The sequence below is a fragment of the Apteryx rowi genome, unplaced genomic scaffold (genome assembly GCF_003343035.1).
Source record: "Apteryx rowi isolate R43461 unplaced genomic scaffold, aptRow1 scaffold_115, whole genome shotgun sequence".
In the NCBI taxonomy this organism is placed as follows: domain Eukaryota; kingdom Metazoa; phylum Chordata; class Aves; order Apterygiformes; family Apterygidae; genus Apteryx; species Apteryx rowi.
Window position 1 is genome coordinate 1,732,531 of NW_020447364.1, and position 17,501 is coordinate 1,750,031.

The following is a 17,501-nucleotide window of genomic DNA, read 5'->3' on the forward strand; positions in this document are numbered from 1 at the left end:
CAGCGGTAAAGACGGGGCCGCCGCGGGGGCCTTCCGTGGCCCCGCCGCGAGCCTCGCTCAGCCCGTGACGCCGTTTAGTAACCGAGAGTCTGGTCTCTTTCTTTTTTTTTAAATAACCATGCAAGCAAACGGCAGATTTTTCTCTGCAAATGAAATGGTTCCTGTAAAAGTTTCCTGCTTGCGGTAGTGTGTGGGGGGGTTCTTTTTTTTTTTCTTTTCCGTGATCGGCGTCATTGTTTTCGTGAAGTCTGAGGCTGTCTTTAGGATTTTGGTTTGTTTATTTTTTTTTCAGGAGTAACTTATCTTCGTTAAGTCAAATGAGATAGTTTTCAGATTTTAAAAGTATTTTTAATTTTTTTAAGTGCGAGTGTATACTTCATCCACAGATGGATAACTCTCTTAAATCAGGCGGGTTTTACCCCAGTGGTATGCCAGTTCTTTTACAGATACGTACGTCTTCCCAGCTCAGGGAAGTCAGGTTTTCTGTTGGCTTCGGGTTGGGGGGATTTCGCCGGTAATACCTGCGCAGGAGTTTGGTACTGGGTGTTACTGCATCTAGCTCTACAGTACCTAAAGGTATCTTCTTTCTTTAGAAATTTCTCCTTGGAGACAAACTTCAGAATTTAATTTAAAAATCCTTAAACAAGGAGTAGAAGCTAACTGAATTTTCACCTAACTTAAGAAAAAGAAAATATATTTTGCTTAAGAGTCGGTGCCATGTTCCACTCCCCATTTTTCTCTGTATTCGCTCACTTTTCTGTCAGGAGAACCCTGGTGTTTCACAAGGCTCTAGTGAAGGTGTAAATCAAATGTCTGTTTTCTGTCACTAAATTTTCTGTATTTTTGTTCCTTGCTAATGTACTTTTTCATCTTTCCTCTTAATTTTCACCTTCTCTTTCTCTCTACTTGATCTTCTTGTTATACCTTAGAAAAGTTATAATGATGGTATATTATAATATAATTTATTTATTTACCATTATGGTTGTACCAGGATAAGCTAATGTGTATGACCTTAGATAAAATAGAATGAAAAGATATTTCCCATTTCACAGATTGTAATAAGGCGTATTGGTATGAGTACACTGATCATAGGGTGTATAAGTGCATTCGCGTTAGTTCTCCTAGTCACATTAACTGTTTATCTAGTGACTCCCAGTGAAGACAAGCTATAGTAAAAATAAATCCTTTTCATAATTAAGAAGTAAATACATAGTTGGAAACAAACTTTGTTTAACCCTAAAGAGAGACAGTGGAAATTCATCAGTGTGAGGGAAGGAGAAATAAATAAGATCAGAAAAGGATTGCCCTAAACTTTTAGCTTATGCGCTCATTGGCAAAACAGGCGTGAAGGTTTCTCTAAGTGAAGCTGAACTCCAGTTCAGTGCTGACCTGAGGCTTGTGTTCAAGTGGGAATGTAATAGATATTTTAATAACAAAAAACATTTTATGAGCTGGTACTGTACAGGGTTTTGCAGGTGGGGAGAAAACTACTAAAATTTTTGTCATTAGAGTTCTTAAAGTTCTTTCGTTTCAGGTATGAATTGTTGTTTTTGCTGCACACATGATCAGCTTATACCTACCTATCCTAGCAGAGTTAACGTAGGACCAGACCTCTAGTTAAAAAGTAATTTGTCATCTTATGCCATTATCACACCCTCTTAACATCCCAGTTATACCTGTTCTGTATTGTGTGTGTTCATGGCACTGTAGTTATTCACTTCAGTGTCCCAAATGCTCCCAAGAATGTATCATCTCAAATTAATTACAAATCTGTTGTTCAGATGTATTGTCTTTAGGCTTCTTGTAAACACACCACGCTGCAGAATTCATTGCTGTGAAATGGGAAGGCCTGTCATTAAGATTATTCAGAGGTTATTTTATGAATACTGAAAGGAAATTTGGCTAAATAGAAATTGCTCTTTAGAAAACATATATTTTCTATGTATAATATTATTCATATAGAATACTTTTAAACAACACTAGAGTAGCTTACATTTTTAAAGAATAGCATAGAGTAATTTAATTTTAAAGAAGATTTCTTGACTAACAACAGTGGAAAAACTAAGGCTTTTTTACAATATTGCATGATCAAATTCATTCTGTGAATGGCTTTAAGAAAAAAAAAAAGTATCAGCATTGACCAAGTTGCACTGGGTAAGGAAACCAACATTTTTATAAGTTTCTGGGATCCTAACCGCTATTCTGACCTATTGACAGCTCTATGTCTCAATAAGTTTTAGTAAAATTAAATTCTTTTCCCTAATTTGATCAGCAAAATAGTTACATTCTGCCCACTAACATCGTAAAAATCAGAAAGCTGATTTTCAGGATGTTAGTGATCATTTATGGTCTTGTTCTCTAGTTGTGCTTGGTATACTGTTGTCAGTATAAATTTTGAGTTATTGCTAAATAATTTGAAATATTTTGTTTTTCTAGCCCTACTGGATCACATGTTGAATGGTGTAAACAGCTGATAGCTGCAACCATTTCTAGTCAGATTTCAGGGTCTGTCCCATCAGAAGGAGTGTCCAGAGACTATAGGGTAAGTGACCGGAGGGGTGCAAATTGGTTTATTTATGATAAAGGCGTGAATGATCAGGAAATTCCTTGCTGCCTTGATTATCAGGTGGTAAGTACTTAAGTGGTATCTGAATGTTTCAGAACTACAACATTTCACGATGTATAGGAATCTTTTGCAACTGTTCTGTGCTTTCCTGCATACTTGGAGTAGTGGTGTTGAATAATACAGAAAAAAAAGTAACAGAGAAAATTAAGTCAGTGTTTTAAATAAAATAGCAAAAGTGAGTTGTCTTTCCTTTTCATTATTACAAAGAAGTTTTCAGTAAAATAGATTAATTGGAGGTTGAAATGTTTTCTGTATTCTGAATAACACACTAGAATTCAGCTTTTCAGATTTCACAAAAAATAAATGAGTCTGTCCTTGCTACTCTGCAAAGAACATATATGATCTTTCTTTTTTTTCTTATATAAGGGGTTTCACCAGAGACAGATGAATTAATGCCAATACCAAAGAATGTACCTTTTTCTTTCCCTCTCACCAACATTTCTGTCACTGAGAAAATGATTGTGCATTATGGTTAACCTGATAGGATTCATTATGTTTTTTATGCCTCCTCTTTCAGGCTCATTTACTGTTTTCTATATATGCAGACAGCCTACTGAACTATCAAGAGTAGAACAAAGTCAGTTTTCCTTCTCTTATAAACAGACAAAAGTCTCACCATGTACCATCCTTTTTCTTCCTAGCTTTGACATGTAGTTTTATGATCTTCATGAAAAATGGGCAAATAAAGATTGTATCTTTTTTGCTTTTAGATAGGGTATAATTATTTACTAACTCTCTCTGTGTTTAAAAAGTTTGGATGTTGTCTTGATACAGTGTATTTTAGCTTCTGTGATTGCAGGTCAAATTCAGCTCAAGCCTGAAGATGAATCCACTAAATATATTTGATCTTAGTCTGTTTAAGAATTCACCTCACAGAGCTTGTCACTATATTGGCACAGTCAGCAGCTTATGCCCATAAAAAAGGGTAGCTCTTCCATACTATGGCAGCTGAATTGCAAATGCCTGCTTCAGGTCAAGGCTAATGTCTTTGATAAAACATTGTGGGAAACCTTGCATTACAGCTGCCTATGTTGTATTTGCCCTGTAGATCAAGGACTTCATTTTAGTAAACTCTAAGTATAAGCTTGGTATTGTTTATTTTTTGAGTTATAATGCATTCCTCTGGAGTAGAGAGTGCTTTTTTATTCTAAATAGTCTGGTTCTCTACTCCAGACTCATCTTGGATGTTATTTAAAAGGAATAAGTCTTTTGAGGCCTAACTAAAAATTTTAACTCTATTTTATTCTCTCTTCCTTAGAAATCAAAGAAAAAGGTTGAGCCTTTTGGAGAATTAAACTTTTTATGAATAAATTGTATTTAACATCTTTCATTGGTATGATTTAAACTCCTGTGTTTGTGTATAACACCACGGAATTTTTTATCTTAGAATATTTACATTCAGGATGCCTATTTTGTGATGTGTTATGCCTTAGGAAAGGGTTTCCTTTGCACTTAGCTTCTGCAGAAGTGTAGTGGTGCTATCAGTTGCTTAGTCAGTACCACTGACATGCTGGGTTTACATATTCCAGAAAATCTCTTCAGTGCTGCACGTTCAGTGTTAAGAAAAACCACCAAGCCCTAATACTTAGGAAAGAGGGGAATGAACTTGGTTTGTCTGTAAGTGAAGAAACTCTCGGACACCAGCTAAAACTAAGAAAATTACAGGAAGATGCTAAATAAAATTTCTTGTGTTGATACTAGACTTTCAAAGATTTTAATTATTAAGCAGTTCTGTTTTCTTCTTTGAGTAAGTACTGCTAATCATGCCAAATAATATCGATTTGCATATGACTTTATGTCACAGTGAAAATACACTTGATTTCTCCTGTGATTTGGGTGATGTATCCAGTTGTATCTTGCACTTTTTGGCAGATGTGTAACGTTTATATTTATAGTTTTAATTTCTTGTGGTGTCTTACAAAAATGGGAGGGATTTTTGTTTTCATCATCCCACTTAAAATATTAGTGATCAGGTTATTGGTGTTGTCAAGCATTTCAAGAAATTAATGGTGGTTCAAACTAACTTTCTTGAAAATTATTCTGCCTCTTGTTTAATATGTATGTGTGTTCTTAATATGGAAGTCTTTAACTTTATTATTAATATGGAATTCATCCATAAAAAGTTATTCCAAAATGCCCATTTATACAGTTTGATTGGAGACATCTTTCCCTCTTGATGTACACTTGATCAATATTCTCTGTCTTGCTTACCTTTGTTTACATCAAATTGTTGCATTTAGAGAGTATCTTACAGCAACTCAGAAGCTTCAGGTGGAGCAGGATGTGTTTGCTTCTGAAATTGGTCAGGCTGTTTTGTTGCTTTCTGCTGGATTTACCAGTAACTCCTTTTTTTTTTTTTTTTTTTTTTTTTTTTTTTTTGTTTTTTTTTTTTGATGTTTCAATCACTATGTTTGCAAAAACAGGTAAATATGTAGAGTCTTGTATCTCGTGGTGGCTTCTATGTTACTCGTTCCAGAAACTTAATTCACCAGAATGTATCTGGGGAGAAAAAAATCAAAAGGAAGCAAAGAGGCTGCAGATGGAATAGTCAGTGCTGAAGAACACAGAACCAGCTCCTGCTTGCTAAACTTATTGTAACATGATTTAGCTGTGAACTCTGATGTGTGTATCTTCTCTGACAGACAGCCTGAGGAAAACTCTTGAATGAAGTCTTCATATTAGTGGAAATTGCTTAGTTTATGGTAGCTGAACATAGACACCTTCAGAAAAAAAGTTGAGAAGAGTTGTAGCTATCCTTGTTTTGGCATTTTGCTCTAAAAGATACAGTGGTTATATTTCATAGCTATTGTTGCAGGCTTATTGTATTTTGCCTGGAAGGATTACCAGACTCTTCTCTTTTCACAATAGCATGTTGTAACTGCATAAAAAGATGATTAGGAATAAATTTTTCAAAAGAGCTTGACTTTTGTTTTGTTACTAAAATGAAGTGGCCAGATTGCTATCAGAGCAAAACAATTCTGCAAATGGGAGCTACTAGATCTATGTAGGGTTTTCTTTTTTTTTCTTTCTTTTCTTTTTTTTTGGAAATCTGACTACTAATTAATATGCTTGGAAGTAGAACTCTTCTGAAAATCTGATGAAATAAGATATAGCATCTTTAACAAATCAAATCCATATGTTTTGTTGGATAACATTTTATATTTTAACTAACAGGTATACAGGAGGCCTGATATACGGGTAAGATTACCTTTGGCTAGCAGTAAACGGCCTCCTACCTGTTTGTCTTTTGTGCTGTGTGAAAGCTTGGTGTGTCAAGCATTCTTCTTTACTTCATTAATAGTTTTTATGAACCAGTCAGACCATTTTGCTATGCAGTGCAACAGCTTCTTTGCCGTAGAAATGCTTTATATACGTTAAAATATTTTCGTGAGCAGTAAAAGTCAATGTGTAAGAGAGCAATATATTTAAATTATGTTATGAATGTGCAGTACTAACTTCAGTTTTATTACATTAATTTTGACAAAATGGATGCTCACAACTGCAGCTTACATGCTTTGGACTACAGAGTACTGTATTAGCAGCTTAAATGTGTTATCTATGCTAAAGAGTATTAGTGGTAAAAACATTATGTCTTTGTCTACCCAATTTAAGTAAGATACCAATTCATGCTTGCATTTGTACATGTTTTACATTAATTGCTACAGTCCTACAGTGGAATTGAAAGTTAGGATTAGAGTTAGACACCACTGCAATGACCTACATCTTTTTAATGATTATTTTAGAGACTAGGCCTTGCGCATTGTTCATTGAAGATATAAAAAAAGGTCTGCCTTGTTTTCTTGTCCCTCTCACTTAGTATCATTTATGGAGTGAGAAATGATCTGGATAGTATTCTGACATTGTTCATGAAATGTTTCCAATGCTTTTATTCAAACAAGGACCTCTTGTTCAGTCTCAGACCAAGAGATCAAGTCTGAATGATTTCTTTTTCTAACCCGTTGTTTACATATTTGAAAATGATGTGTTCAGTCCAACCATACAAATCCACAAATTGATCTTTTTTTTAAATAGATAGCTCTTGAAATAATTGGTTTGGGCTGAGTAACAAAACTTGATTGTTTCCTTTCAGCTTTTCATAGTTCTTTATAAAGATGTCTAATCTTTGAATGATCTAATGTGCTTCTCTCTTTCATTTAATTCAAAATCTTTTGGGGTATTCTCTTGTCCTTCTTCCAGTTTTCTTCTGGGGATCACATCATCTACCTTTCTTTAATTCCAGAAACAACTTTTTTTTATGGTCTGAATTTTAAATAACTACTGTTTTTCAGAATTCCATCAAGACCTAATTGTTAGAAGGCCTTTATCATTTGAAAATTTTGTTATTAATTATAAATTTTTATGTTTTTGTAGAATCCAAATTATCTGAAGATATCTAAAGTCATTCTTTTAACTTTTCCTCTTTTGAGGGATCTGTAGAAATACTGTAAAAAGAAAATTTGACTTTAGCAAACAATTGTATACTTAAACTGAGGCTGTCTTGCTTTAACATGAGAGGTTTATTGCATGTGGACTGGGAATAACAGAATGTCACAAATACAACATCTTTCCAGTTAATACAGAAGGAAGACTGAAGGAAATTGTTGGCTAAATGTACTAAAACAATTACTTCATAGGAACCAGTGACATTTTTGCTTTTACCTGAAATGCATAAGGACCTTATGCTTATTAAAGAGCTTTAATTCTTTTCAGGATTTGCCCCCAATATCATACAAAAAATCAAATTAATGTAAAAATGTGAATCATTTGAATATTTTGCTGTCAGAACAGTTTTAGATTCTGTAAGGTTATTGACTAGGTTTTCAGCAGCAACACAGAAGTTGCTGGAAAAATAGGTGAAACTATAAAACTGAGCTGAACTGAACACTGAACTGAATTAAAATGTTTTACACAATATAGCATTTTTTAAATTGTCTGAATGCTTCTATTTGACATTGAACTATCTTGTCCTTGAAAGACTGCATGAATTTTCCCCTAATGCTGCCATTGCAAGCTGTACTCAATTTCTTCTATTTATAAGCATGTGGCATACTTTGAATTCATTTTCTTTCCTGTAAGGTTGCTTGTCTGAAAAAGACAGTACATACTTTTATGTTCCTATGTGCCAACTAGCACTGACTCTTTTGTGAAAAAGGATCTAAATTTTCTATTTCACGTTCTGCCAAATAACATAAAATGGATAGTTCTCATAACTTGGAATCTTTTCTGTGGAAAGTAGTTTGTGCCAGAAGCAGAAAATGTTGAAAAACTAAACTGAAGTTGAAGTATATACTGTCTCTTTAAGGAAAGTTTTTTTGCTTTGTTTTGTTTTGTTTTTAAAAGAGAGGAATCAAAAAAGGAAAGATTTTGTCCTTTCACCTGTTGTCTGCATGTTTTTTCCTGTTACTTCTCTCTTTTCCTACTGCTGCCTCATGCAATACAGGAGATTCAGGATGGACACAATGGCTATCATTCTGAAGCAGAAGCTGATCAGGTGGCAAGTTTTACTCATCTTTCATTCGTTAACTGTATAGCAAGGTACTATATACTAGTACTTGTACAGTACATAGAAATCTTATATATCTCATTAAAGAGAACCCACAGAAGGCATTTGGTATGTTAATTGGTTATCTGCTAGGTAGGGTTTTTATATAATGTGAGGTAGTCTAGATTGTAATACTGCACTTAAGTCCCAACCTGACTGAGCACATTTGTTCCTTCTAAGTATGTAAGTATTGGCTAATTCTCTACCTGTCATCTGTGTTTGTGATTTGGTGCTAAATATAAAATTATGTTAGTTTCCAAACTAATATAAAACAAAAAATCAATTTAAATATTTCTAGAAATTATTTAATAATGAGTTTTTTTTTAAGGCAAGCAAATTCTACAAATTATTTGTTTGTAAATGAAAGCTGTAAGACAAAAGAAGAGTATTTGTTTATTATAAAATAGTCCATTACATTTACTCTCAATTCAAGATGTAAAAAATTGAAACCTTAACATCTCATCATACTGATCTGAGAGAGATCACTTTCTCACATGCTCCTTAAAAGTCCCACAACCCTTTTATTCTAAAGTCTTTAGTGTGTTGTAAATCTTAGCTGGCAACTAAGGGCCCAAAGAATCAGGCTTGTATCGTTCAGGAATGAAGCCACTTCTCTAAATGAAAGCTGATGGAACTAGCCCTTATTTTAAAATCACTATCTGTTCTTTATATTTCATTATCACCTTGTTCTTAATCGGACCTTCTGGGTCCAAAATTCCCATAATGGTCCTCTTCCATAACCTGTGGCACTCTCAGTAGGGTATTGATTCAAATAGATTATGGTGGAGTGTTTCTGATATCTTGCTATCAAAAATATGGAGTTGAAATGATAAATAAGTAAAGCTTCTGCCATGTAATTCTCAGATGAAAATATTTAAATGTTAAATATTCAACATTAAGAGTGGAAAATAATATAAGCTTCAAAATGTTCTTGAGTAGATAAAATACCCAAAATACAACCTGCATTTAGCAGAAGACTAACGTTATTAATTGCAAAATTGGGCTGATACTATTGGTCATATTTTTGTATGCTGTATATGTAGCTAGCATGTGAAACTAATTGTTGCATAAATGCTTAGTTACTAATATGTTTCTAATATGTATGTCTGTGTAATACTTAAAATATCAAGCTTTGTGTTTTTTAATATGGCACTGTTTAATACACTTGTGCTTTGGAAAAAGATACACTTGTGTTCCAGTAATCTCATAGTAAAAGCACTTTGCATCAAAATGTATCGATGTAGTACAGATGAAAAGTGAGATTTACTCATGGTTTTGGATTTCTGCCAGGCACTGCGGGATGGAAACAAACTAGCACAGATGGAAGAGGCTCCACTTTTTCCTGGAGAATCAATCAAAGTTATTGGTAAGCATATTATTGAGTCCTACACTGAATACTATTAAATCATTAATTTATTTATTCATAAATAAGACATTATTTATTCATAATTGTGCATTATTTACTGTTGAGTTGTGTTACTTTAGTTTTTAATGCCACTTTGGACTAGCAGATTTGATGTGGATTTCTTTTCTTTGTCTTTTAATCCAAATGTGAGCCTGAAAGGTAAATCAATTGACTTGCTCCATATAGACAGATTAATTATTTTCAAGGGATAGTTTGTTCCATATAGACAAATTAATCATGTGGTTTGTATTTATGCGAGGGGTTTGCCAAGGGTTCTCCATAGATTCAAGAACTTTAAAATTGTGATAGCAAAGAGGATGAAGTTATGTAAAACTAAGTATCCAGTTCGTAATGGGATCTTTTTCACTTTGGTCTGTGGTGGCAAACTGTGTGTTAGCAGCACAGTACTTGGCTAGAGAAGAATAGTAACACTTTCAAACAAATTGAAATTGAAGATATGGGCATATTGCTGAGTTACTCTGAGGTCAGCTGCATACTCTTCAATAATTAGCCATTTGCATGCTCTCTCCCAGAGGTGAGGGCAGGGTGCTTTACACCTCAGGGAAGGGACCAGAGCTGCCTGCAGCCAAGAATGCCGGCAGGGTGCCAGACTTCTTTGTTACTTGCCTGTCCTTACAGCAGTGCACACTTTCCGAGCCCAGTCCGAACTGCTCAGTAGTTTCCAAGCAGCAGTGGGGCTGAGGAATTTGATTATTTTCATTGTGGAGATAAAGACAGCTCTTTCAGTACTAAAAGCACTTGAAGAATATACTTTTGTATACAGTCCAGTATCAAAATCCTGTGGTAATATGGGCCTGCAGAAATTCTCGTTATTTTTAATAGATTTTTATGGAACAAATATCTGTAATAGTAAAACAAAGCTTTGATTGGTCTGTTTTCCAGCTAAAGATGTTATGTATATCTGTCCATTTATGGGAGCAGTCAGTGGCACGCTGACAGTGACGGACTTCAGAATGTATATCAAAAGTGTTGAAAGGGTAAGACTTCACTATCTATCTACATATTTCTTCCAGGCAGAAATTTTGCTGAAGTGGATTTCAGAAATGCCACAAATTTGGTATAAATGGAGTATGACATTCCACAGAAGTCTTATTAAACAGGAATTATAGATGAGACTAGTGGAACACATGCAAATAATAGTAGGTTGTGTTTCTCCTAATGTAACTAAATTAATTTATTTTATGCTTAAATTTCAGGATCCACCTTTTGTTGTTGATGTCCCCCTTGGAGTAATAAGCAGAGTTGAAAAAATTGGAGTACAGAGCCATGGGGACAACTCATGTGGTATAGAAATAGTTTGCAAGGTATGGCATGGTACAAATCCATTAATTTTGATTTCATTTTTATTTGATCCAAGTATTTTGATTTCATGTTTGTTTTAGAGGCCTGCATGCCTATGTGCTGTTTTTCTGTCTGCTCTGGTCCCTGTTTTGAATCCTACTTCATTTAGATAACATATTTCAATTCCTCTTGTGATACTATGCAGTATTAAACACTTCTGCTTTTTGTCACAAGAGGGAATTGAAAGGAAGAATGGCTATTTTTACGGTATCTAGGGACTTCAGTAACAATCCCAGTCATCTGATACAAACACTTAACTCTGTTCTAATGTGGGCTAGATGATATCAGTTATTTAGTGTTATATATATGCTTTCCTCCAGCCATATTCTGCTTTTTTTTATTATTTTATTATCATAGGGTAAAATAATGTGACTTATTTTTGACAGGATATGAGAAACTTGCGGCTTGCCTATAAACAGGAAGAGCAGAATAGATTGGAGATTTTTGAAAACCTTGTAACACGCGCATTTCCTGTTTCTAATGGGCTGGTAAGTCTTAAGATGTAAGGCTGTCTGCGTCTGTCCTCTTTTTGGAAAGCGTAGGTGGAGAAATAAAAGCACCATGTAACAAACATTAAAATGTCGATTCATAAAATACATTATGAAGCAGGCAAGCTACTCTGACCCTATTTCCTTTTTGTATTAATTTATAAGACATTATGCTGCGTCCTGCTGTCCCTAAAGTTAGCTAATTTATACATAACCCTTGAGATTTAGATTTGCCTAATGTTGCTGATTTAAAATATACATATATAGAGAGAGAGAGACAGACAGACTTATTTTCTGCAGTAGATAATTCAGTCTAGAGGTTCACTGCCTAAAAAATGAATAGGTACAATCAGTCTTACTAGTTAGCTACGAAATGCTATTTTGTTATGTTTGTCTGGGGAAGGAACTGGTTGGGAGGCAGGAGACCAGCCTTCTCATCCTGACTCTGCCATTGATCTGTTCTGTGATCCCAGGCAAATAACTACCTCTCAGTGCCTCTGTTCCCGTTCCTTGGTTTTGTTAATTAGATAGCATAGCATTAGATAGATATGTTAATTAGATAGCATTGAAAGAAGAAACTGTCCTTTGTTTATGTCCTAGCACAGTGTTGCCCAGTCTTGATAGGAAAGCTTAGGTCTAATGTTAAAGAGTTTTTAAAATGTTTCATTTGAAATTTTATAAGGTTCCCTGTTTTGAAGCTTATCGTGCTTACAACCTACTAAATAGTAATTTATGCCTTTGCACTGTTGTTTTTAGCCACTTTTTGCATTCAGCTATAAAGAGAAATTTGCTGTAAATGGCTGGAAAGTGTATGATCCAATGGCAGAATATAAGAGGCAGGTAAGCTGCACAAGTACTTGGTGTATTATTTTTCTTCCCCCGTGTTCCTTCCACACAAAGCCATTTAAACAAGAAAAAGTTTTTAAAGAAAACTCAAAATTTTCAGTGCTGGCTATATATAGAGACTTGCCCCAAATTCATGTTTAGATAATGAAATGTAAGTGGCCTGACTTTGAGAGTGCTGAACACTCAGAAGCCCTGCTACAATTGACAGAGATAATGGGTACTCAGTACTAGAGCAGATGTGTCTCTCTTAACATGCATTCTCAAGTCCACATTTTCCAAGTGCACTTTTTGAAAATATAGGCCCTTTATTGAAATTTGTTTTTGAATAAGCACCATTAAACAGAAGAGTAACCTTAGTTTGTCATTGTAAATCTACAGTCTTCTGGTTGCAAAAGTAATAGTTTTATTTCACTATATAATCACTTTTTAACTTAAGTGTATGACCTATTCAAATGGTTATTTCACATAATAATTTTAAAGATAATTAGTAAAAACCTCTTTCAGTATTTTGGTTTATGATACAATATGAAGGCGTAAAGCTAGTAACTTATGTAAAAGAAAAACGTGGGCTTACTTNATACTCAAGATCAGCGTAAAAATGAAGACGTTGTCTGTGTTGGACTCCCAAACATAAATGAATCACCCTTTCTCTGCGCTTTGTTAACCTCAGAAAAAAGTATGCAGCATATCAACGTTTTCATTGCCAAACCCAGATATGTAAAGATCTAACCTGAAAAACATGAAAATGTTTTGCTTTCATACAGGGCTTGCCCAATGAGAGTTGGAAAATATCCAAAATTAACAGCACCTATGAGCTTTGTGATACATATCCTGCTATTCTTGTTGTGCCAACCAGTGTAAAGGATGATGACCTCTCAAAAGTGGCAGCATTTAGAGCAAAAGGAAGAGTTCCAGTAAGTGAAACTTTCACAAAGAGACATAAAGGCTTATGTATTTGTAGCTTATACAAATTAACAGAGTTCTTTTAGGTTTTCGTAAGGACAGTGAGCCCAGTTCTTTCCTAAAAAGGGAGCAAAGAAAGAAGAATTAGATTTGTTGGGTTTAGAACTGAAGCAGGCTACTCAAATGAGAGTCTAATTGCCTGGTTTTTGTGCTGCGTAATAGATTTCTGTTTGGAGTTAACACTTCTAGGCCACGATGGTATCTAATGCTAATTCACAAATTAACTTGTATTCTGAGTTACGGAATGGAATGTGTTACAGCCTTAATAGGTTTCCTGAGACTAGATAAATTAACAGGTTTAAATATGCTAGATGGTGAAAGTATTTGTGCTGTAGGACAATATAGAATTAGGTAGGTGTGTAAGTCCATAGACTTCCATATGGAAGCAGGTTTTCTTCCTCCATTGTGCTTTTTTTTTTTTTTTTCCTAATTAATGATATGCAATCGCAGACTTAGTTTTTATCAGAAATAAAAGCAAAGTTGTTTAGAATTACTTTGTATTTCAAGCTGATCAGATTTAGGATCAGCAATGCTAGTGTGCTGACAATATAATCTTTCATCAGCTTATCCCGAAGTTTGCATTTGCTGATTTGCCAGGAAATTATGCCATGTAGGCAATGTGATTATCTAATTGCACTATGGCCTGCTGCCTTTACATAGGTATCATAAGCTAAAATTTTTTTCTTTAATTCCAGGTATTATCCTGGATTCATCCTGAGAGCCAAGCAACAATAACACGATGCAGTCAACCATTGGTAGGCCCAAATGATAAGCATTGTAAAGAAGATGAAAAATATTTGCAGACAATAATGGATGCCAATGCTCAGTCACATAAACTTATCATCTTTGATGCCAGACAGAATAGCGTCGCAGATACAAACAAGGTAGGTTGTTTTAATAACTAGTATTAATGGATGTATCTTTGTTACAAGGCTGAAGATTGCACAAGAGACGAGGATAAAGAGAACTTGATGTAAAAAGAGATAATGAAAGGTCTCTAAAAAGAATGTGGAAAGGAAGGTGAGTTGGTCCCAACGTTTTGAAAAGACTGCCAGGAGTTCAAGGCAACATGAAGGTATACCTGAGAAATGATGCACTAATCCCCATAGAAGGCTACCAAATTGTGACCAAATGTATCAGTAGCAAAAAGGGGAAATTTGGGGGATGTGTTATTAAATGCAGCCTATTAAAATTAGGATTTATTTCATCTATAAAAAGCCTAGTACTTTTTGGAAAAGCAAGTGCTAAGAATATTTTTTATTTGTGCTAAAATAATACTTTCTCTCCAAAAATCCAAAAACCTGACCAAAATAACTTTTTCGAATTTATACTGAAGTGTAATGTACATGTTCCTTTCTTTGTTTTTACCTTTTGAATGGCAGGCAAAAGGTGGAGGATATGAAAGTGAAAGTGCCTACCCAAATGCAGAGCTGGTCTTTCTGGAAATACATAATATACATGTAATGAGAGAATCGCTGCGTAAACTTAAAGAAATAGTTTATCCTACTATTGATGAGACTCGATGGTTATCAAATGTGGACTCCACACACTGGTTGGAATATATAAGAGTAAGACACTTTTGATGTGAAAAACCGATTGTTTTTTTAAACATGTTTTTTATTTGAATTTCTGAAAATACTACTAAAATTGTGTCTAGATTTAACTATGTCTTTGATCAACATAATCTTGTAAAAAAGCTTAATTTTAAAATGGCCACTTAGCATTTTAAATAAGGTATATATCCATTCTATAATAACTTTTTTGTATTTCAGCTTATGTGTACTGAGTTAAGTAATGAGTTAATTCCTGATAGTACAGTATCATATTTAGTGTTGGACAACACTTTATTCTCCTGAGAGAGAATACTTGTGAGCAGTCCAGGGTTATCCCTGCTTTTTGGAAAACTGCCCTGAGAACTTCAGATTATATTTGAACAACTGCCAAAGACCTCAGTTTAAATTCTGCAATCTTTCTCATCCTTCCCTCCTTCAAGGCAATGTTAGTGTTCATGTGTTGGACGCCTACATTTTCATGGGCTGTTTATAGTATGTGCTTTACTGGGTTATAATCTGCTCTATTATTTAACATAATCTTAAAATAAATCACTATCATATTCAGTTTTACAGTCTGTTTCATTAACCTCTGAAATGCTTTTAGAATAGATTATTTCAGTATCACATTCACTCCTCTGTTTATGATGAATATGGATGAAGAGGAATATGTTCTATTAGCAATTGGCTCAAATGTCACTCATGCAAAACATGTTTTGGATTGCTCATTAGTTTTACTCTTCTATTAACTGGTGCTTGCTAACTTCTGCAGAAGAACCAGTAGAGGGAGCAAACACTTAAATTAAGAATTAAGCAAATATAATGATGTTTTGGTAAGAGTTTAACTTGTTTTCTTAAAGTTGGAATATTCTAAAACAGCTTTGGGAATTTGAATATCTAGAAACCACTTCTTATCAGTCTGGCTTTAAATACAGTGGTCTGTTTGTAAAAGTGGAGTTGTTGGGCCCAATATCCTCCTTTCCCTGCCGTTGACTTCAGTGGGGCTTCTCAGCTTAGAATAATATCAGAAGTGGACCTTTATATCACTGTTTCACAGATGAAATTAGCATTAGATATGGGAGTATCCTGGGAGGCACCAGTAACATTCTGAGTGTACGAAGACAGCAATACAACATGAGTAGAGTCACCTGCTACTTTTTGCACACCAGGATGTTTCCTCATGTCCTCTTAAGTTATCCTCTAAGTCTTTTCAGAGGAGAACTTCTGCTATTAATTATTTTGAAACCGATGAGCATTTTCTAAATGAATCAAAAGCCAGTTATTTATTAGTAGCTCTAATTAAAATACTGTAGTGGTTAGTATGTGTTGAAATATCTGTAAAGAATAATATTATTTTGTGGAAGAAGCTGTTCATTTTTTAGAGACTTTTGTCCAGAGTAGAATATAATGCCTCACTCCATAGATGTTTACTGAACAATAGTAAGTCAGTTTTCCTTCTCCCATTCTCTGCTTATTGCCATCCTGTCCTTGTATTTTCTGCAGTACTCCTCCACAGGCATCGGTATTTAGGATAATATAAAGTGAGCTACTGTATACCTGTATATTATATAGATTATTTTTCTGCTTCTGCTGAAGACCTTTTAATACTTGCACTTTTCTAGTGCAGCAGAGCTTTGTCTGTAACTGAATTGGCAATTAACTAGTTCAGATCACAAGTTCTGTTCTCTCATACAAGCTTTTATATTGTTTCTCAGTATTTCCATCCTGGCATCCTTCAGTTTTACCATTAAATATACAATCAATGAAATTTGTGTCTAAAACATGAATGGTCTTTTAAGACTGGGCTTGTGCACAGTTGCTCCAGTGGCTACAGGCTTTTCTGCTTTCAAGAAGATGTTTTTACATGCCAGGAAAGGGGAAAATGCAAGTATTTTACAAGATTTCATTTTCTGATGCTGCAATGCAAAGATAGGAATCTTTTCTGCTGTACTATTCCAACTGCTTTTCATGTATTTCTCAGTGCCATGGCAGGCCATGTTATGGAGACAGTTCTTTACAGGAGAGAGATTATTCAAGCTTAAAAATCTAAAGAACATCTTGAGAGAACAAGACTGAGAGTTTTGGGGGGAGAAGAATAACAAGTTCACACAAGTGGTCTCAGTCCTGTGCTCTCTCTATCCCTATGCTCCCCAGCATGCTTCTGAACCCAGGTCATTAATGGGCTGCTCATGAGATGAGTACTGTGTGTACTTCATGCACTAACAAATCAGCACAGACTCCCAGCCAGCAGTTGCTGTTTTTGTTTGGGTTGTGTTTTGATTTTGATTAGCCGGATGGTTTGTCCCTTTCTCTAATCTCAGTAGAACTGAAAGCTGAGGAAGAAAGAGTGATTGTTTGCTATGAGAATGAATTTTGAAAACATTGAACTTGTTCTTCAGCCTTCTGAATAAGTTATAGTATTTGTTTCTGTTTTCATAATGATACAGGCTTTCAGATATAATTTAGAGAAGGGGTTCCCAGCTTCTCTTCCTAGGTGCCACTAATAATGGAGAATGGGTAAGGACTGTCTCCTGGACAACAGGTCACACATCATTTAGGAACTGTTTTTTGTATATCTATTAGTATGTGTATCACCATTTGGAAATCTGTAATGTAAAGCAGTGGTGTCAAGATAATTATATATTTAATCTGAAAACTTTAAATATAGTAACCAAAGTTTATAAAACTCTAACTTTTTTTGTAGAGTTTTGATTGGTAT

General features: G+C 34.7%; 1 protein-coding gene across 11 annotated transcripts in view; it reads left to right on the forward strand.

Annotated features, from left to right (window-relative positions):
- The first annotated feature begins 2,437 nt into the window (after positions 1-2,437).
- Positions 2,438-17,501, forward strand: part of MTMR1 (myotubularin related protein 1) — a 39,518-nt gene continuing 24,454 nt past the window's right edge. For 3 of the 11 annotated variants that reach the window (XR_003255848.1, XM_026080238.1, XM_026080264.1), the window contains exons 1-10: positions 5,801-5,824; positions 8,067-8,161; positions 9,459-9,534; positions 10,477-10,571; positions 10,791-10,898; positions 11,322-11,423; positions 12,180-12,263; positions 13,034-13,183; positions 13,928-14,116; positions 14,615-14,800. Coding sequence is in view for 10 of the 11 variants with exons in the window: in XM_026080238.1 (XP_025936023.1) it covers positions 9,489-9,534; positions 10,477-10,571; positions 10,791-10,898; positions 11,322-11,423; positions 12,180-12,263; positions 13,034-13,183; positions 13,928-14,116; positions 14,615-14,800 (960 nt within the window). In the remaining variant the exon portion in view is untranslated. Of the gene's footprint in view, positions 2,543-5,800; positions 5,825-8,066; positions 8,162-9,458; positions 9,535-10,476; positions 10,572-10,790; positions 10,899-11,321; positions 11,424-12,179; positions 12,264-13,033; positions 13,184-13,927; positions 14,117-14,614; positions 14,801-17,501 lie in introns of those variants that run through there. The other 8 variants (XM_026080284.1, XM_026080294.1, XM_026080322.1 and 5 more) reach the window with 8 other exon arrangements.